Source organism: Hemitrygon akajei, chromosome 15, assembly GCF_048418815.1.
Source record: "Hemitrygon akajei chromosome 15, sHemAka1.3, whole genome shotgun sequence".
NCBI classification, from domain to species: Eukaryota; Metazoa; Chordata; class Chondrichthyes; order Myliobatiformes; family Dasyatidae; genus Hemitrygon; species Hemitrygon akajei.
The window spans coordinates 7,374,513-7,395,718 of NC_133138.1; the positions used below are offsets into that span (position 1 = coordinate 7,374,513).

General features: G+C 46.7%; 1 protein-coding gene across 2 annotated transcripts in view; it reads right to left on the minus strand.

Moving 5' to 3' along the window:
* The window catches only part of apbb3 (amyloid beta (A4) precursor protein-binding, family B, member 3), a 64,079-nt gene extending 48,720 nt beyond the window's left edge, over positions 1-15,359 (minus strand). The window contains exons 1-2 of one of the 2 annotated variants that reach the window (XM_073067117.1): positions 15,119-15,359; positions 1,279-1,478 (exon numbers count right to left, since the gene is read on the minus strand). In XM_073067117.1, coding sequence (XP_072923218.1) covers positions 1,279-1,478; positions 15,119-15,167 — 249 coding nt within the window. In that variant the 5' untranslated portion in view covers positions 15,168-15,359. The other variant, XM_073067118.1, reaches the window with a different exon arrangement.
* Between the last annotated feature and the right edge of the window lie 5,847 nt (positions 15,360-21,206).

Below are 21,206 nucleotides of genomic sequence, written 5' to 3' on the forward strand. Positions count from 1 at the left end.
CCAGATGCTGGGAGAGTCCAGTACCAGAGGGCATGGTTTGAGAATAAGGGGTAGGTCATTTAGGACAGAGTTAAGGAAAAACTTCTTCTCCCAGAGAGTTGTGGGGGTCTGGAATGCACTGCCTCGGAAGGTAGTGGAGGCCAATTCTCTGGATGCTTTCAAGAAGGAGCTAGATAGGTATCTTATGGGTAGGGGAATCAAGGGATATGGGGACAAGGCAGGAACCGGGTATTGATAGTAGATGATCAGCCATGATCTCTAAATGTCGGTGCAGGCTCAAAGAGCTGAATGGTCTACTTCTGCACCTATTGTCTATTGTCTATAAGATCTCCTCTCAATTCATCTGAATTTCCTTCTCCTAGGTGAGCTGCCAACCACAGCTGACGAGCCCCATCTGCCCAAAGTGACTGGTTTTAAGACACCAGTAACCTCCCTTTGCCCCTTCTCCTGTCAGTAGAAGCATTTCTGCCCAGTTTAGTAGCTAATCCAGATGTGAGGGCCAGGAGCTAGACGTGGTCGTCAGAGGCTCTTTGAGACTTTCTCTGTAACTGTAACATTATATTCTACATTCTGTTTCTTTATACTATCCAGTTATACAAACATATAGAATTATCCATATGAACAACATGCAAAACACAGTTTTTCACTGTATTTCGGTACTTGTGACAGTAATAAACCAACTTATCAGATCAACACACACAAAACGCTGGAGGAACTCAGCAAGTCAGGCAGCATCTATAGAAATGAATAAACAGTCAACATTTCAGACCAAGACCCTTCATCAGGAATGGAAAGGAAGGGGGAAGATGCCAGAATAAGAAGGTGGGGGGGGGGGGTAGTGGGAGATGTTCAAGCTGACAAGTGATAGGTGAAACCAGGTGAGTGGGGGGGATGGGAAGTAAGAAGCTGGGAGGTGATAGGTGGAAGAGGTAAAGAGCTGAAGAAGAAGGAATCTGATAGGAGAGCAGAGTGGACCATAGGAAAAAAGGGAAGGAGGGGCACCAGGGGGAGGTGATGGGCAGATGGGGAGAAGAGGTATGGGGAGGGGAACAGAGTGGGGGAATGAAGAAGAGGGAAGGGGGAGGGAGAAACAAAAGATGGAGAAATCAATGTTCATGCCATCAGATTGGAGGGTACTGAGATGGAACAGAAGGTGTTGTTCCTCCAACCTGAAAATGGCCTTAGATTTCTACCATTCACCTACTCATGAACGAAGCCCTCACATACTTCACTCCAAACACGCATGGCTGTCCCCACTGTCTCTCACTGCCCTCTCACCTCATTCCCCAGAGCAGGCAGCACCACGGGCGGAAGTTTGCCAGAGGCCAGGCCAACATCCGGACCACAGGCTGGGTGCTGCCACTGGGTAGTGCCCGTTGGCACGTGCCAATAGTAGGTCCCACTGGAGTCTCGGATGGTTCTCCAGCCCGGAGGCAGGTCATGGTCCATCTCCAGGGACTGGTCATTCCATAAGTTGTCTAGAAACACAACATCAGGGTACGAGTTATTGGATATCTATAAGACCTGGTACAAGTTTATAAAGTTCAAAGTAAATTTATTATCAAAGTGGATATATGTCATCATACACAATCTTCAGAGTCATTTTCTTGCAAACATTCACAATGAAAACAAGAAACAGGATAGAATCAATGAAAGACCACACTCAGTAAGATGGACAAACAACTAAAGTGCAAAAGACAACAAACTGTGCAAATACAGAAAGAAAAGAAAAATAAATAAAAAAGAAATATACAAGTTGTTAAAAGTGATTCCATAGGTTGTGTTATTAGTGCAGTGTTGGGGTGAGTGAAGTTATCCTCTCTCGATCAGGAACCTGATGGGTGAGGGGTAACGGTTGTCCCTGAACTTGGTGGTGTGAGTGCTGAGACTCCTGTACCTCCTTCCTGATGGTAGGTGCGGGAAGAGAGCGTGGCCTGGGTGGTGGGGGTCCTGGATGATGGATGCTGCTTCTGTGTGACAGTGCTCTGAGTAGACGGGCTCAACGGTGGGGAGGGCTTTACCTCATGAGACATAGATAGGGGAGGCAGCCAGTGTCTTGTCCCAGGATAGGTACGTCAGGCCACTCAAAGTAACTGCACAAATTGATTAAGAAGGTCTATGGTTTGTTGGCTTTCATTAGTCAGCAATTGAGCTCAAGAGCCATGAGATAATGTTGCAGCTCCACAAAACCCTGGGTTGACCACACTTGGTGTATTGTGTTAAGTTTGGTTGCCTCATTATGGGAAGGATGTGGAAGCTTTAGAGAGGGTGCAGAGGAGACTCGCAAGTATGCTGTCTGGATTAGAGAGCATGTTTTATGAGGGAAGGTTTTGTTCTTTGGAGAGAAGGAGAATGAGAGGTGACTTGATAGAGGTATGGACAATGATAAGAGGCATTGATGGAGAAGGCAACCAGAGACTCATTCCCAGGGCAGCAATGCCTAATACATACAGAGTGGCACACATCACCATCCCTTCCTTCATTGTTGCTGGGATTCCCAGCACCGTGGGAGTACCTCGCACCAGAAAGACTGTAGAAGATTGAAGTAACTTCTCACCACCATCTTGAAGGCTACTTTGCAATGGTCAGTAAATGCTAATCATCAGCGTCCCCTTTCCCATACAAAAGTCTGAAAACGCATACCACCAATTTCACGGACAGCTTCTACCCAGCTGTTATAAGCCTATTGATTGGTTCCCTATTATGAAAAGATGGATTCTTGACCTCACAATCTATCTCATTATCAACGATCAATCAAGTAGTGTCCACAGAGAGAGGACCGCAGTCTCCAATTTTCCATCGGGCAGAAGATACAAAAGCCTGAAAGAACATTCTACGGGGTCACGAATAGCTTCTATCCCACGGTTATAAGCCTTTTGAATGGTTCCTGGGTATGCTAAGATGAACCCTTGACCTCATAATCTACCTCATTTTGATCTTGCACCTTATTGTCTGCCTGCACTGCACTTTCTCTGTAACTGTGACACTTTATTCTGCATTCTGTTATTGTTTTCCCTGGTTCTTCCTCAATGCACGGTGTAATTACTACGGTCAATTATGGATAACTCTGAACATCCTCTACATAGCACCATCCAGAGACAGAGAAGCAGTTTCAGCGACAGGTTACTATCGATGCAATGCTCCTCAGACAGGATGAAGAGGTCAATACTCCCCAATGCCATTAGGCTTTACAATTCTACCGCCAGGACTTAAGAACTTTTTAAAAGCTATTATTAATGCTTTTTGAGATAGTGATTTAGATGCATATCATATTTTTTACTGAGTTAAGTATTGTATGTAATTAGTTTTGCTACAACAAGTGTATGGGACATTGGAAAAAAAGTTGAATTTCCCCATGGGGATGAATAAAGTATCTATCTATCTATCTATCTATCTAATGATCTGATCTGTATGAACTGTATGCAAGACAAGCTTTTCACTGTATCTAAGTACATGTGACAATAAGAAACCAATTCCGACCTAGTAAATGATTTAATTGACAGTGGGGGGGGGGGGGTCCTCTAACTGGTTGCATCACTGTCTGGTATGGAGGGGCCACCACACAGTATCAGAAAAAGCTCCAGAAGGTTGTCAACTCACTCGGCTCCATCACGGGCACCAGCCTCCCCAGCATCCTGGATGCCTTCAAAAGGTGATGCCTCAAAAAGGAAGCATCCATCACTGAGGACCCCCATCACTCAGGTTATGACCTCTTCTCATTGCTGCCATCAAGGAGGAGGGACAGGAGCCTGAAGACATAGACTCAATGTTTCAGGAACAGCTCCTTCCCCTCTGCCATCAGATTTCTGAATGAACCCATGAACACTACCTATTTTTTTGCACTGCTTAATTTAATTTTATATATACACATTTATAGTCTGCTGCTGCTGCAAAGCAACCTATTTCACAACATATGCCAGTGATATTAAACCTGATTCTGATTTTCAATTTGGAAAATCAAGGTAACTTGAGCCTGTGGATGGCATGGGCTTGTGGAAAGATCAAATGTTCCCAGACTCCATAAAACAAGTTGTGGAAATCTGAATTCTCTGATTTCTTCGCTGTACGTTGTGAGTGATTAAGTGAAATCTTGCAGTACAGGGAACTGCTGAGTGTGGTTTTGGAAAAGGGATCTTTCTCACGAGCCAAGGCATTTCATTAGCCCAGCTTCCCACCTTCTGTTACAGTGGAGTGATTTGTGTGTCTGCTTCCAATTTACCTTGTTCCCCTGCGACAGCTAAGTCTTTGGGTTTGGAATGGAATAAATTGCAGTACTTTCAATGACAGGTAAAAATAATGGACACTTCTTCCAAGAGCTAGGCAATTTCTTTATTAACCCTGCCAAATGAATCATCTCACACCCTGCAGCTTCTCACTGCCTTTCACTGACAGACTTTCTTGCTGTATCCTGATGACACTGGTTACACCTGCACTCTGCAATTGTTAGAAGACTGTATGAGTAGGCCATTCAGCCCTTCAAGCCTGCTGTACATTTCAATATAATCGCATGAGAGGGTGCAGAGGCAGTTTACTAGGAAGCTGCCTGGATTAGAGGCCATGCGCTATTACGAGAGGGTGGACAAAATCGGGCAGTTTTCTCTGGTGCAGCGGAGGCTGAGGGGAGATCTGATGGAGGTGTTTAAGAGTATGACTGGTATAGAGTAGACAGTCAGTATCTTTTACCCAGGGTTAAAATGTCTAATACCAGAGGGCATGCGTTTAATGTGAGAGGAGTAATTTCAAAGGAGGTGTGAGAGGCAAGTTTTTTTACTCAGAGAGTGGTGGGTGCCTAGAAGGTGCTACCTGGGGTGGGGGTAGAGGCAGATATATTAGGGACTTTCAGATAAGCACATCAATGTGAGGGAAATGGAGGGATATGGACATTGCGTAGGCAGAAGGGACTAGTTTAGTTGGCCATTTGATTACTAATTTAATTGGTTTGCAACTTTTTGGCCCAAAATATTCATTCCCATAGATGTGTTGTTGAGTGGTGCTGCTCGGTGAGCCAGGAGATTCTGATCTCTAAATAGATTAATTAATTGATTACATTAGCCAAGTAGCAGTGTGGTGGTAAATGGGTTTCTCAGGTTGGGAGGGATATCCTGGGGATCAGTGTTAGGACCCTGGCTTTCTTCCTGATCTATCGGTGATGACCTGGTGTTGGGTGCAAGCCCCAGTTCCTCAGCCTGCTGGTAGAACAAAGGTTTTGTGCACTGCGAAAATGGTAAATTGGTTTATTATTGACACACGTACTGAGATGCAGTGAGAAACCTGTCTTGCACACTGTTCATACAGATCAGATCATTACGCCGTGCGTCGAGGTAGAACAAGGGAAAACAATAACAGAATGCAGAATAAAGTGTCATAGTTACAGAGAAAGTGCAGGAAGACAATGAAGTAGATTGTCAGGTCAAGGAAATGGTCTTGTACTAGTGGGCTATTCGACATTTATTTTACTTTTTTTAGCGATACAGAATGGAACGGGCTTTCCTGGCCCAATGAGCCCCACCGCCCAGCAACCCACCGATTTAACTCCAGCCTAATCACAGGACAATTCACAATGACCTATTAACCTACTAACCATTATATCTTTGGACTGTCGGAGGAAACCAGAGCACCCAGAGGAAACCCACATGTTCATGGGGAGAATGTGCAAACTCCTCACAGATGATGCCAGAATGGAACTCTGAACTCCGATGCCCTGAGCTGTAATAGTGTTGCGCTAAAACAATGTTGCCATGGCACCAGTGCCATGCTCTGTCATATAACTGTGGACGGAAGATGTCCTTGAGCCTGGTGGGACATGTTTTCAGGCATCTGTATGGGAGAGGGGACACTGATATGGTTGGCATTTACTGACCAGTCACAAGTATCCCTGAAGGGGGTGGACAGCATTTACATAGAACATAGAATAGTACAGCACAGTACAGGCCCTTCGGCCCACAATGTTGTGCCGACCCTTAAACCTTGCCTCCCATAAACCCCCCCCCCCCACCTTAAATTCCTCCATATACCTGTCTAGTAGTCTCTTAAACTTCAGCTGGGTCTTCTGCAGCCTTTCTGGAGAGTGGTGCTCCCACAGTGCTGGGTGAGAGTTCCCCCACTTAGACCCAGCAACGCTGAAGGAAGGGGCAGTGACAAGTGCCGGGGTCATTGGGACCTGAGACTTGCAGGGCAACCTGCAATCTTGCCCCTGCTGCAGGTGAGGATCCGGGATTGGAACCTGGTGTTAGAGGAAGCACAGGAGATTCTGTAGATGCCAGAAATCTGGAGCAGCACACAGAGGGACTCAGCTGGGTCAGGCTGCAACTATGGAGAGGAATGAACAGTAGATGTTTCAGCCATGGTCTCAGAATGGCGGTGCAGGCTCGAAGGGCCGAATGGTCTACTTCTGCACCTATTCTCTATTCATTGATGCTACCTGTCCTGTTGAGTTTCTCCAGCATTTTGTGTGTGTTAGTCTGGATCTCCAGTATCTGCAGAATCACTTGTGTCTAAAGAGAGATTGGATAGACTGGGCCTGTTTAACCTGGAATGGAAGATTGGGGTGGGGGGGGGGGGGGAAGTGACTTCATTGAGGTTTATATATTAATAAGGGACAGAGATAAGGAGGGTGACCAGAGTCTTTCTCCCAGGGTACAAGAGTTTAAACTAGAAAGCAGAAGTTACGGTGAGAAGGGCAAGATTTAAAGGGGACCTGGAGGACAGGTTTCTCAACCCAGGGGCAGTTCGGTACCGTAATGGCAAGCTTAATGCTTTACAGCATCAGTGACCCAGGTTCAATTCCTACCGCTGTCTGTAAGGAGTTTGTATGTTCTCCCTGTGACCTCTGGATGCTCCAGTTTCCTCCAGCTGTCCCTGAGTTGTGGGCAAGCTATGGAAGTGTGGTGACGCTTGTGGGCTGCCCCCTTGCAGTGTTGGCCATTTACATAAACAAAATGTTCCACTGTAGGTTTTGATCTACATCTAACAAATAAAGCTAATCTTTATCTTTATCTATCATTAGGAAGTTTTTCCAAATGACATCTCAACTATGTCAGCCCAGGCTCAATTCCCCTACAGAAAGTTGTAGACACAGCCCAGTCATTACAGGCAAAGCATGAAAAGACCCCCGCAATCGAGCCATGCCCACTTCTCACTAGCAATATCGGGAAGGGGTACAGGGGCCTTTGATCCTACACCACCAGGTTCAGGGAAAGTTATTACCTTTCAAGGGTTGTGGAGTGGAGATACGCCTCTACCAAAGGAGGTGTAAGGTGCTCCTTCCCTCCGCTAGCCTGCAGGTCACCCTTGGGCGAGGTGTAGCACCTGCTTAGCCACCCGATCATGGTCATGGGAAGTCATGGGACCGGGTGGTGCAGATCACAAATCCTGGTTGTGCAACTACTGATGCCAGGCAGACAGTCTCTGAAGTGTATTGATAATGGCCGGGGGGCTGGGGTCACCCGTCTTGTAAAGACACTACCCAGTGGCAATGACAAACCACTTCTGTAGAAAAAATTGCCAAGGACAATCATGGTCAGGGAAAGACCATGATCACCTATGTCATACGACATGGCACATAACAAACAAATGAACCTTCAACCATCAGGCTCCTGAACCAGCGTGGATAACTTCACTCACCTCAACACTGAACAGATTCCACTTTGAATGACTCTACAGCTCATGTTCTCAGTATTATTTTTATCTTTACAACTCTCCAGTGTATTTTGTACACTGCAGTCACTGTTATAATGTTTTTGCTAAATTAATGTTTCTAAACAGCACAGCACTTTAAACCCCGCTTTCTGTTGCTGTATCTCTTGCCTGTCTATAACTCTTTCCTAATCCATAAATCTTCAAGAGGCCAATCTGTCCCTTTAGCTTGTTCAGCCTGTGTGTATGCCCCCAGTGAAAAAATTACTCTTCATTCCAACTGCAAGCACAGCAGTAATCTAGCTTGATGCCACTTCTCCCTCTCTCTCTCTCTCTCCTCCTCTCCTTCTCACACAGACAATGTCATGTCTATAATTAACTCCAGCCACACTGAGTGACAGCCAGATAACCACTCAAACAATTAAATGGCTGTGGGCGGCAAGAGGGACCACAGGAAGGAAAATTAACTGCCATGGCTTTCGCTCGGAACTCTCCACCTCAGCAGCCTTGCATGGAGATCTGAATGTACTGTACAAAGAAATTGGATGAGATTGAAACAGAGAATTTGACCCGTTGGGTAACACACACAAAACGTTGGAGGAACTCAGCAGGTCTTGCAGCATCTATGGAAATGAATACAGTCTCGGCCCGAAACATCGACTGTTTATTTATTTCCATAGTACCTGCCTGGCCTGCTGAGTTCCTCCAGCATTTTGTGTGTTATTCTGGGTTTCAATCACCTGCAGAAACTCTTGTATTCGATATGTTGGCCTTCATTAAGATCGTAGGTCCATATGACACAGGAGCAGATTCACATCAAGTCTTCTCCACAATTTCATCATGACTGATTGGCTACCCCTCTCAACCCTATTCTCCCCATAACATTTGACACCCTTACTAATCAAGAACCTATCAACCTCTACTTTAAATATACTCAAGAACTTGGCCACAGCTGTCTGTGGCAATAAATTCCACAGGTTCACCACTCTCTGGCAAAAGAAATTCCTCCTCATCTCTGTTCTAAAAGGATGCCCTTTTATTCTGAGGCTGCCCCCCCCCCACCCCCCCACCACCATAGGAAACATGCTCTCCACATCCACTCTAACTAGGCCTTTTAAAATTCGATAGGTTTGAATGAGATTCCCCCCTCACTTTTCTGAACTCCAGTGAGTGCAGGCCCAGAGCCATCAAACACTCCTCATACATTAACCCTTTAATTCACAGGATCATTCTTGTGAAGCTCCTCTGGACCCTCACCAATGCCAGCACACTCTTTCTCAGATAAAGGGCCCAAAACTGCTCACAATACTCCAAGTGTGGTCTAACCAATGCCTTATAAGACCTCAGCTTTAGTTGGGGGATTGAGTTCAAGAGCTATGAGGTAATGTTACGGCTCTATAAAACCCTGGTTTGACTACACTTGGAGTACTGTGTTCAGTTCTGGTCGCCTCATTATAGGAAGGATGTGGAAGATTTCGAGAGGGTGCAGAGGAGATTCACCAGGATGCTGCCTGGATTAGAGAGGGTGCAGAGGAGATTTACCAGGATGCTGCCTGGATTAGAGAGGATGCAGAGGAGATTGACCAGGATGCTGCCTGGATTAGAGAGGGTGCAGAGGAGATTCACCAGGATGCTGCCTGGATTAGAGAGGGTGCAGAGGAGATTCACCAGGATGCTGCCTGGATTAGAGAGGGTGCAGAGGAGATTCACCAGGATGCTGCCTGGATTAGAGAGGGTGCAGAGGAGATTAACCAGGATTCTACCTGGATTAGAGAGGGTGCAGAGGAGATTCACCAGGATGCTGCCTGGATTAGAGAGGGTGCAGAGGAGATTTACCAGGACGCTGCCTGGATCAGAGAGGGTGCAGAGGAGATTTACCAGGATGCTGCCTGGATTAGAGAGCATGTCTTATGAGGACAGGTTGAATGAGTTGGAGATTTTCTCTCCGGAACAAAGGAGGATGAGAGGTGACTTGATAGAGGTGTACAATCTTGTAAGAGGCATCGATTGTGTGGACAGCCAGAGACTTTCTCCCAGGACGGAAATGGCTAATACGAGGGGGCATAACTTTAAGGTGATTGGAGGGAAACACTTGGGTGATGTCAGATGTTTTTATTTTACACACAGAGCGGTGCGTACGTGGAACACATTGCCAGGGGTGGTAGAAGCAGATACATTAGAGATATTTAGAGACTCTTACATAGGCAGATCAATAAAAGAAAAATGTGGTGCTGAACAAATTAAACTAATAATTAAAAGCCTAACTAAATGAGGGTTAGTAAATTGTGGGCATGCTATGTTGGCACCAGAAGCAATGGTGACTCTTGCCAGCTGCCTTGGACTGCGATGGTCACTGCCCAAACAATACATTTCACTGTGCAAAGTCTGAGCTACGAATATATATAACTAGGGTGCCTAAGACTCTAGCACAGTATTGTAGTAATTTTATGTGAGTGGAAGGGGGCAGGGAGAGGGGAATCATGGTTGGGAAAAGAGGAAGGGAGAGGGGAGGGAGCGGGAAGCACCAGAGAGACATTCTGTAATGTTCAATAGAGCAATTGCTTAGAATCAAATGACCTTGCCTGGTGTCTCAGGGCTGGGTGTGTCTGCAGCGACACCACCCCCTGCCCCCGACACACCTCTGCCACCTGTGCCACACCCCTCCTGCGGTGCCCCACCCTCACCATTCCCAACATCCTTTGTTCCCACCAGATTTCCAAACTCACTCTCCGGTCCATGTTGACATGTAGAATACTGTGCAAAAGTCTATTGCACCATAGCCAAGATTTCAGCAAAATACTATATTTTCAATACATATGTGATAGCTAATCTCTTAAAAAATCTCTCTTCTGCCTACACAATGTCCATATTATAGAGAAAAGGTGAATGTTCAGATTTTATCCCCTGGTGTGTCGGAGAATGAGGGGAGATTTGATAGAGGTATACAAAATTATGAGGGATATTGATAGAGTAAATGCAAGCAGGCATTTTCCACAGAGGTTGGGTGGGACTACAACCAGAGGTCATGGGTTAAGGGTGAAAGGTGAAATGTTTAAGAGGAACCTGAGCGTGATCTTCTTCGCTCAGATAGTGGTGAGAGCGTTGAACAAGCTGCCACGGGAAGTGGTTCCCACTTAAAGGGGAGTTTGGATAAGTACATGAATGGAGGGGTATGAAGAGTTATGTCCCAGGTGTGAGAATGTACGTTAATAATAAATTTACTTTGAACTTAGAACTTTGAACAACCTCTAACCTGAGAAGCGTATTCTCTGAGGTTTGACATTTGTGACCCTGGGGAAAAGATTCTGACCATCTACCCTATAGGCAACATAAGAGCTCAGCATGGACTAGATGGGCTGAAGGGCCTGTTTCTGTGTTGTAGCACTCCATGACTTTATGCTGCCTCCTTAAGAGAATGGGTGGCTGTACCTGGGCAAAGGGCGTACAATGTGGTGAAACAATCTCCAACTGCCCTGCAGATTCTGCATAATTGGGTAATCTCCAATTACTCCAATTCTAATCTCCATAGTGTACGATGGAGATCTTTCCTACTGGTTGAATCATGCCTGGTCTGGAGGCTCCAAATCAGGATCACGAGATGCTTCAGAAGATTGTAGACTCATCGAGGACATCTTCGAAAGGCAGTGTTGCAACAAGGCGATATCCATCATTAAGAATCCTCACGGTCCAGGACTTTCCTCTAATCATTGCTATCATCAGGGAGGAGGTACAGGAGCCTGAAGACCCATACTCAATGATTCAGGAACAGCTTCTTCCCATCTGCCATCAGGGAGGAGGTACAGGAGCCTGAAGACCCACACTCAATGATTCAGGAACAGTTTCTTCCCATCTGCCATTATATTTCTGAATGGTCCATGAGCCCATGAGCACTATTTTATTTTTGTAACGTCAGACAGTTTTTACGTCTCGCACTGTACTGCTGCCACAAAACAACAAATTTTATGACATATAGTACTGTGCAAAAGCCTTTCTTTTTTCTGTTTCTTTCTCTCTCACAGACTCTCTCCCCTCAGATGCTACATGTGCATCTCCAACATTCACATCTCCATCAAGTTCAGAATCTGTTTTTAGTTCTTCTCATGAGCAGCAAAGTCACGTCCTTTTGGAATTGGAGGGGGTACAGAAACCCAAACCTTCCCTCTCACTCCAGGCTGTGAAAGGGTTAATTTCAAGTTGCAGATAATAGTAATTTCTAACCATTTGACACCAAGTTTGGGGGTGGAGGGGACAGTGGTGAAGGCTATGAAAGCTTGATTTGGTGAGAGATTATCAAAAGAATCTGGGTGTCCTCGGGCACAATTTGCACAAGTATGTTGGTAATTAGGCCAACAGATTGTTATTGCTAAGTGGGAGGTGAATTGAATGTAAACAGGGAGAAGTCATCTTCAGAAAATCACAGAACACTAATGAGACCACATTTAGACTGCTGTGGACAGTATTGTTCGAGTTATTTCAGGATGGTTGCGAAGGTATTGAAACCAATTCAAAGAGGGCAACTTTTACTTCAAAAGTTCAAAGGTTCATTGATCAAAGTATGTGAGCAGTATACAGCTCTGAGATTCACCTTCTCCAGATGTTCATGGAACAAAGAAAACTTATACCCAAATGCACAAGTTGTCTTAAGAAGGGACTGGGTGACTTGGGTTTGCAGCAACTCAGTTTAGAAGAGGGAGAGGGGATTTGATTGAAATGCAGAGTTCTGAGGGGCAGGTGTGGAGAGGATGTTTCCTCCCTTGTGAGAGAATCTTGAGCTTGGAGCCACTGTGAATTGAGTGACCACTTATTTTTAAACAATGTCCCTCTCAGGAGTTTTTGGAGCTCTCTTAAGAGTCCCGGTGTTGTACAACAGTGAAGCAGGCCCTAACGCCCAACTGGTTCATGCTGATCACAACATCCTCCCTTCTATCCCAGTCACAGCTTAAACCACTGCCCCACAAACAATCACATCACTCTAAGACCTTAAATGGAGTTCTACGTTCTCAATTGGGCAGCACAGTAGTGTAGTGGTTAGCACAACGCATTACAGTTCCAGCGACTCGGGTTCAATTCCCGCAGCTGCCTGTAAGGAGTTTGTACGTTATTCCTGTGACCAGGAGGTTTCCTCCAGGTGCTCCAGTTTCCTCTCACAGTCCAAAGACCTACCAGTTGGGAGGTTAATTGGACAGTGTAAATTGTCCCAGGAATAGGCTAGTATTAAATCAGAGGGATAGCTGGTCAGCATGGCTCAAAGGGCTGGTAGGGTCTATTCCCCACTGTGTGTCAGTAAATAAATTACAGAAACACAGCTTTCAGCCCAACTATTCCATCCCGACCGAGGCTCAACGAAGCCAGTCCCATTTGCGTGCATTTTGCCCGCTTCCCTCCAAACCTTTTCTACCTCTCCCAGTATATTTCAAATGTCATTACTGCACCTGCCTTAACCAACTCTTCTGGCAGCTCGTTCGACCCAGCCAACACCCTCTGGGTGAAAAAGATTCCCCTCAAGTCACTTTGCAAATCTTTCTCCTCTCACTCTCATCCACGCAGGTGTGAGGTGTGCACTTTGGGAGTTCAAATGAAAGGAGGGAGGTTGCATTTAATGGTTGACCCCCTAACAGCACTGAAGTACAGAGGGATCGTGCGATCCAGGGCCACAGTTCTCTGATAGTGGTAAATGCCGTGTATGTCATGCTGGTCTTCATTGGTAAGCGTGTTAAGTACTGTATAAGAGTGAGGAAGTCATGTTGCAGGTCCATAAAACTTTAGTTAGACCACTTGGACTATTTGTGCCATTCTGGTCATCAATGTTATAGGAAGGATGTGGAGAAGGTTGGAGAATGGGGTTGAGAGGGAGAATAAAGCAGCAATGATGGAATGGCGAAGCAGACTCGATGGGCTGAATGGCCTCTCTGGTCCTATGGACTGTGGAGAAGTTCACCAGGATGCTGCCTGGATTAGAAGCCGTGAGCTAAAAGGAGAGGTTCAAAAAGCTCACCTTGTTCTCACTAAGGTGTCGGAGGTTGAGGTGACACCTGAGGGGCACATATAGGGTCATTATCATCATCATCATTATGTGCCGTGCTGTATGACATCATCGTCATGTGCCATGTTGTATGACATCATCATTATGGGCTATGTCACATGACATGGGCGATCATGGTCTCATGACCACGATTGTTCTTGGCAAATTTTTCTGCAGAAGTGGTTTGCTTTTGCCTTCTTCTGGGCAGTGTCCTTACAAGACGGGTGATCCCAGCCATTATCAATACTCTTCAGAGATTGTCTGCCTGGTGCCAGTGGTCACATAACCAGGACTTGAGATCTGAACCAGCTGCTCCTACGACCATCCACCACCTGTTCCCGTGGCTTCACATAACCCTGATCGGGGTCTAAGCAGGTGCTACACCTTGCCCAAGGGTGACCTGCAGGCTAGCGGAGGGAAGGAGCACCTTACACCTCCTTTTGTAGAGACGCAACTCCACACCACCACCCACACTTAGAGGGTAGACAGTCAGAATCATTTCCCCCCAGGATCAAAAATGTTAAACCTCAGAGGACATGCTTCTAAGGTTAGAGGGAGTTCAAAGTTCGAAGTAAATTTATTATTAAAGTACATACAGTATATGTCAAACACGGAAAAATCTGCAGATGCTCTGGAGGAACTCAGCAGGTCAGGCAGCATCTATGGAAATTAATAAACAGTCGACGTTTCGGGCGAGACCCTTCTTCAGGACTAGAAACATCGACTGTTTCCATAGATGCTGCCCGACCTGCTGAGTTCCTCCAGCATTTTGTGTTGCCACACTATATATCACCAGACACAATCCCGAAATTCATTTTCTTGTGTGCATTACAGGAAGTTTAAAGAGGATGTGAGAAGCAGGTTATTTCACACGAGGGGTAACGGACCCAGAATGGACTACTAGGGGTGGTGCTGGAAAAAGGCAGTTTGAGGCGTTTAGACAGACACGTTTTTATGAAGGGAATGGGGGGGGGGGGGATATGGATGATAGGCTGGAGGAGGACATTCAGTATGAACTGGTTAAAATCAGCACAGCATCGTGGGCCGAATGGCCTGTCCGCTGCTATACTGTTCTATGCTCAGACTCCGGTCCTCAGTAGGTGACTCCACCCCCGCAACAGCTCGCCCCTAACTTTACTAGGCAGCCTCTGATTTAGACCAGGGGTAAACAACTTCCCCCCCCCAGTCCAGCCCCTCCCCTTCCAAGACCCCAGAAAGACCGCTTAACCTTAACCGTTTCGGCGCCGGGCTCGGGGCAGCGGGCTTGTGAAGCAGGCCGGGGTTTGCAGGGTTAACCCGCTGCCGTCGCTCGGGGGTTCGGCTCCTACCTGGACACACCTCCCCTTCTGGGGACGGATTGATTGCAAACGGCGCCGGGTTTGGAGGAGACCGAGGGTGAGGTACCCGACACAAACCGTGCCGCTTCCCTGACACTCTAAGTCACCAGGGATCTCGACGCACCCTCGCAGTTGACAATGATGATGGCGAGCATGTAGTCCTTCCCCAGCATGGCTCCCGGCGAGAGGGGGGCTCGCCGCCTCTTCCATAAACAAGGAGAGGGTCCCGGTTAATCGCTCGCACCGCCTGGCTACGCCGTTTCTGCTGATGGCTTCCTCGCTCCGCACCAACAGCTCCGGATCCCACCGCACTGGAACCTGGAGGAACGCGTTACCCAGAGATGGCAACCACACGCCAGCTTTGGAGACCATTAACCCCTTCGGCGCAGCTCTCGGCGCCGATCTGTTAACCCTTTCACAGCCCCGGAGTGTGAGAGAGGGGCGGTCTGGACCTCTCCCCACCCTGATTCCTGCAGGACCCTCCCTTGAGAAAAATCTTTTAAAACAACAGAATCTGCACTCGGTGGAGGTGCGGACCCTGAAGCTGAAGGTCGTGCAGCGTCTGGGGAGACGGAGGGAGAGGAAGGGGGAAAAGAGAGAGTGAAGGGAGGAGGAAGAGGGATAGATAGATGTGTTTTTTTTTGTCTGAGGCTCTTTGCCAGAACAGAGAGAGAAAGGGAGCAGGTTCATTAGCACTGACAAATGTGAAATGTGTTGCTTCGTGGCAGCAATACAGTGTAATACATAAAAACTATAAATTATTATAAATATATATTAAAATAAATTAAATAAGCAGTGCAAAAGAGAGCAAAGTAGTGTTAATGGCCTGTGCAGAAATCTGATGGCAGAGGGGAAGAAGCTGTTCCTAAAATCTTGAGCGTGTATCTTCAGGCTCCTGTACCCCCTCGCTGATGGTAACAATGAGAAGAGAGCATGTCCCGGGTGATGGGGGTCCTTAATGATGGATGCCCCCTTTTGAGGCATCGCCTTTTGAAGATGCCCTCGCTGGTGGGGAGGCTCGGGTCCACGATGGAGCTGGCTGAGTTTACAACTTTCTGCAGCCTTTTCCGATCCTGTGAAGAGTCAGCCGCGCACCCCCCCCCTCCCCCACCCCACGATGCAGCCAGTTAGAAAGCTCTCCACGGGACATCTGTAGAAATTTGTACCGAGCTGTTAAGGGGAACAAGAACTACCAAGTATTTTTGAAGATATTCTTAAATAAATAATCAGTTCACAAAAGTAAAGTCAACACAAATGAAACCAGCAAGTGGTTCAGTGAAATTTTAAGAGACACAGAGCACTGGAGATGCTGGAAAATACTCTAAAGTACTGAAGGAACTCAGCGGGTCAGGCAGCATCTGTGAAGGGAAATTGTCAGTCTACGTTTGGGTTGAGGCCCTTCACCGGAAATGGCAAATATTGATTGAACCAATTTTGATACAGGGTCTTGAGGAATTGAATCATTTTGTCCTGTAAGTTAGGCATCCTCACCCTTGTCCCTTCTTCCTTCCCTTTCTCCCATGGTCCTCTCCCCTCTCTTATCAGATTCCTTCTTCTCCAGCTCTTTACCTTTCCCACCCACCTGGCCTTACCTATCACCTTGTAGCTATCCTCACTTCATTCCCCTCCCCCCATCCACCCACCTTCCCTCTCACCTATTGCCTTCCAGCTCGTTCCCCCACCTCTTTATTCTGTCATCTTCCCCTTTCCTTTCTAGTTCTGATGAAAGGTTTTGACCTGAGAGTTCAACTGTTCATTCATTTCCAGGGATGCTACCTGACCTGCTGATTTCCTCCAGCATTTTGTGTGTGTGTTGCTCTGGATTTCCAGCATCTGCAGAATCTCAAGTGTTTAGGTATAATTTAAGTTAATTCATATTTGTAATGTTCTCTGTGGCTGCAGCACAAAGCTAATTTTCATGGCATTTTTTTGTTGCCCCCGACAATGAAAATGAACTTGAACTTTGCTGGTGCTGTCCTGTGACCAGTGACCTGGATTCTGCCCGGGTAATGTTCCAAACATCCTCTGGCCCAGCAGCCCCTGAATCCGTCTTCAAGTTACTCCATTCCTGGAAATCCTCTTGCTGAGTAAGCAATAAATCTGTGAGGAGCAGGCAAAGACTGGCAAAACGCAAACCACTGAAACAATCCAAGGTCAGCTCGATCTGCCAGGGCTAATTAATCGATTCCAAGTCCGTCACCTTGGATGAGGGTGTATACGTGGTGTAAAATCACCAAATTATAAAAAACGTACAGCAAAAACATCCATTCTATCTGTGTACTGTACCTCATAATCTTCTGCAACGTCAAAGTCAATTTATTATCTATGTTACCACACACTGTACCAATGGGATCAATTTTCTTGCAGGCATTTATAGGAAATTAAAGAAATACATCAGAATTTTTGAAAAACTATAAATAAAGACGATGTACAACCAATTTACAAAAGTAAGTCAAATTGTACAAATAAAAAATACATAATACTGAGAACATGGGCTATAGAATCCTTGAAAGTGAGTCTGTGGTTGTGGAATCAGCTCAGTGTCGGGGTGAGTGAAGTTACCAACGCTCGTTCAGGAGCCTGATGGTTGTAGGGTAATAACTGTTCCTGAACTTGGTGGTGTGGGATCTATGGCTCCTGTAAGTCCTGGCAGATTGAAGTAGAGAGAAGAGAGCATGGCCTGGATGGTGGTGGTCTTTGATGACGATACAGAGGATAAAACAGTATAAGTTAGAAGCATAGTCCATTTCCCCTGGATGGCCATAGAACATAGTACACCAAAAGCACAGTACAGGCCCTTTGGCCCACGACGTTGTACCAACAATTAAACCTACTCCAAGATCTATCATTCTTCCCTCCCACATAGCCCTCCATTTTCTATGATCCCTGCCCCTATCTAGGAGTAACACACACAAAGTGCTGGTGGAACGCAGCAGGCCAGGCAGCATCTATAGGGAGAAGCGCTGTTGATGTTTCGGGCTGAAACACAAACTGTTTTTCTTTCATTTAGTCGTGACGAAGGGTCTCGGCCCGAAACATCGACAGCACTTCTCCCTATAGATCCCTGCCTGACCTGCTGCGTTCCATCAGCATTTTGTGTGTGTTGCTTGAATTTCCAGCATCTGCAGATTTCCTCATGTTTGCCCTATCTAAGAGTCTCTTGAAAGTCCCCAATATATATTTGCCTCTACCACCGCCCCAGGCAGGTTATTCCACACACCCATCACTCTCTGTGTTAAAAAACACCTCTGACATCCCCTCCAATCACATTGAAACTGTGCCCTCTTATATAAACCAAGGGAAAAAATCTCTGGCTGCCCACTTGATCTATGCCTCTTGTCATCTCATACACTTCAATCAAGTCACCTCTCATTCTTCGCGCTCCAGGGAGAAAAGTCCTAGCTAGTCCAAACTGTCCTCATGAGACGTGCTCTCTAATCCAGGCAGCATCCTGGTAGATCTCCTCCGCACCCTCTCTAATCCAGGCAGCATCCTGGTGAATCTCCTTTGCACCCTCTCTATTCCAGGCAGCATCCTGGTGAATCTCCTCTGCACCCTCTCTAATCCAGGCAGCATCCTGGTAAATCTCCTCTGCACCCTCTCTAATCCAGGCAGCATCCTGGTGAATCTCCACTGCACCCTCTCTAATCCAGGCAGCATCCTGGTGAATCTCCACTGCACCCTCTCTAATCCAGGCAGCATCCTGGTGAATCTCCTCTGCACCCTCTCTAATCCAGGCAGCATCCTGGTGAATCTCCTCTGCACCCTCTCTAATCCAGGCAGCATCCTGGTGAATCTCCACTGCACCCTCTCTAATCCAGGCAGCATCCTGGTGAATCTCCTCTGCACCCTCTCTGATCCAGGCAGCGTCCTGGTAAATCTCCTCTGCACCCTCTCTAATCCAGGCAGCATCCTGGTGAATCTCCTCTGCACCCTCTCTAATCCAGGTAGAATCCTGGTTAATCTCCTCTGCACCCTCTCTAATCCAGGTAGAATCCTGGTTAATCTCCTCTGCACCCTCTCTAATCCAGGCAGCATCCTGGTAAATCTCCTATGCACCCTCTCTAATCCAGGCAGCATCCTGGTAAATCTCCTCTTCCCCCTCTCTAATCCAGGCAGCATCCTGGTAAATCTCCTCTGCACCCTCTCTAATCCAGGTAGAATCCTGGTTAATCTCCTCTGCACCCTCTCTAATCCAGGCAGCATCCTGGTGAATCTCCTCTGCACCCTCTCTAATCCAGGCAGCATCCAGGTGAATCTCCTCTGCACCCTCTCTAATCCAGACAGCATCCTGGTGAATCTCCTCTGCAGCCTCATTAAAGCTTCCGCATCCTCTCCGTAATGAGGCAACTGGAACTGAACACAATACCCGTGAGTGTGGTCTAACCAGGGCTTCATAGGGCTGCAACATGACCTTGTGGGTAATGACGACCAACAGAATATACACCTTTCTAACCACCCTATCAACCTGTGCGGCATCTAGGAAGGATCTATGGACGTGAACCCCTAAATCCCTTTGTTCTTCATCACTGCTGAGAACCCTGAACTCTGCCCTCTAGTTCGATCTTCCAAAGTGAATCACTTCACACTTTTCTGAGTTGAACTCCATCAGCCACTACTCGGCCCTGCTTCGCAACCTATCTATGACCCATTGTGACTTATGACAACCTTCTACACTATTCACAACACCAACCTTCATGTCATCTATATCAACACAGCACCCATTTAGATAAACACCCCCTCCCAACTTCCTGCTTAGTCATAAAAACAGCTTTCTTTTGCACTTCTACCCCATTCCTCTCCCCAACCATTCATAAAAACGCTCTTCCTTTCCATTGATGCCGAAGTCATTGAAATGTACACCCATTCATACTTGAGTTGAGTTGAGGCATCTGTTAGTTTTGCGAGACCGTGGATCTGCGCCTGGAAAGTCGCGGTGAGGCGACGCTGGAGTGTCCTCTCCAAGGTTGTTTGCAGTTGCCCAGGCAGCGAGTCTCCCCTCCACGCCATTGATGTTGTCCAAGGGAAGGGCAAGAGCCGATACAGCTTGGCACCAGTGTCGTCGCAGGAGTTGTCAGAACGAGGTTGAAGGCAACATTTGGACTACCTCAGGGATTCCAGCTCCGGATTTGTCCTCAGGATTTACTCCCGAAGCCTTTCCCATGAGTGGGTACGGCCGCAAGGCGGCAGAGGTTTGAAATCAGAGTTTTCCCTCTCCTAGATGGACTGCCTTCCCAGGCTGACAAGCTCCACCTACCCGAAGCACTGGTTTTAAGGCACCAGGACCCGCCTTCGCCCCTTCTCCTGTCAGTAGAAACAGTTCCACCGGGCTTAGAGGCTAAGCCACATGTGATGGCCAGGAGTTGGACTTGGTTGTCAGAGATTATTTGAGGCGGATGCCATGAGGAGCACTTTAGGTAGTGGGAGCTTGTCCCCTCTACCACTCCTTGGCTTGACAACCCTGGAACCCATTCATAATACGACACCATGATTATAACCTATTACAATAAATTACAATCATGTATAATTCATATGTTTGTGAAATTATAATTTTTTAATGGTAATAATAAAGTTAGAACATAGAGCAATACAGCCAAGGAATAGGCCCTTTGGCTTACAATCCCTGTGCGATCGCGGGATCAGGAGTGGAAAGTTTCACGTTCTTGGGTGTCACCGTCTCTGAGGGTCTGTATTGATGCAATTACAAAGAAAGTACAACAGCGGCTATATTTCATTAGGAGTTTGTGGAGAATTGGTATGTCACCAAAGACTCTCGCAGATTTCTATAGATATAACGTGGAGAATATTCTAACTAATTTCATCAGTGTCTGGTGTGGAGGGGCCACTGCATAGGATCGGAAAAAGCTGCAGAAAATTGCAGATTTAGCCAACTCCACTGACCTCTCCAGCTTGAAAGATATGATGAAAAGGGAATGCCTCAAAAAGGGGGCATCCATCATTAAGGATCCCACCACCCAGGAAATGCCCTCTTCTCATTGCTACTATCAGGGAGGAGGTACAGGAGCCTGAAGACTCACACTCAACAGTTTAGGAACAGCTTCTTCCCCTCCACCATCAGATTTCTGAATGGACAATGAACGCGTGAACAGGACACCGCTACTTCTGTTTCCTTTTGCAAATATATATTCCTTATAGTAATTGGTAGTAATTAGTATTATGTACTGCAATGTCGTGTTGCTGCAAAACAAGTT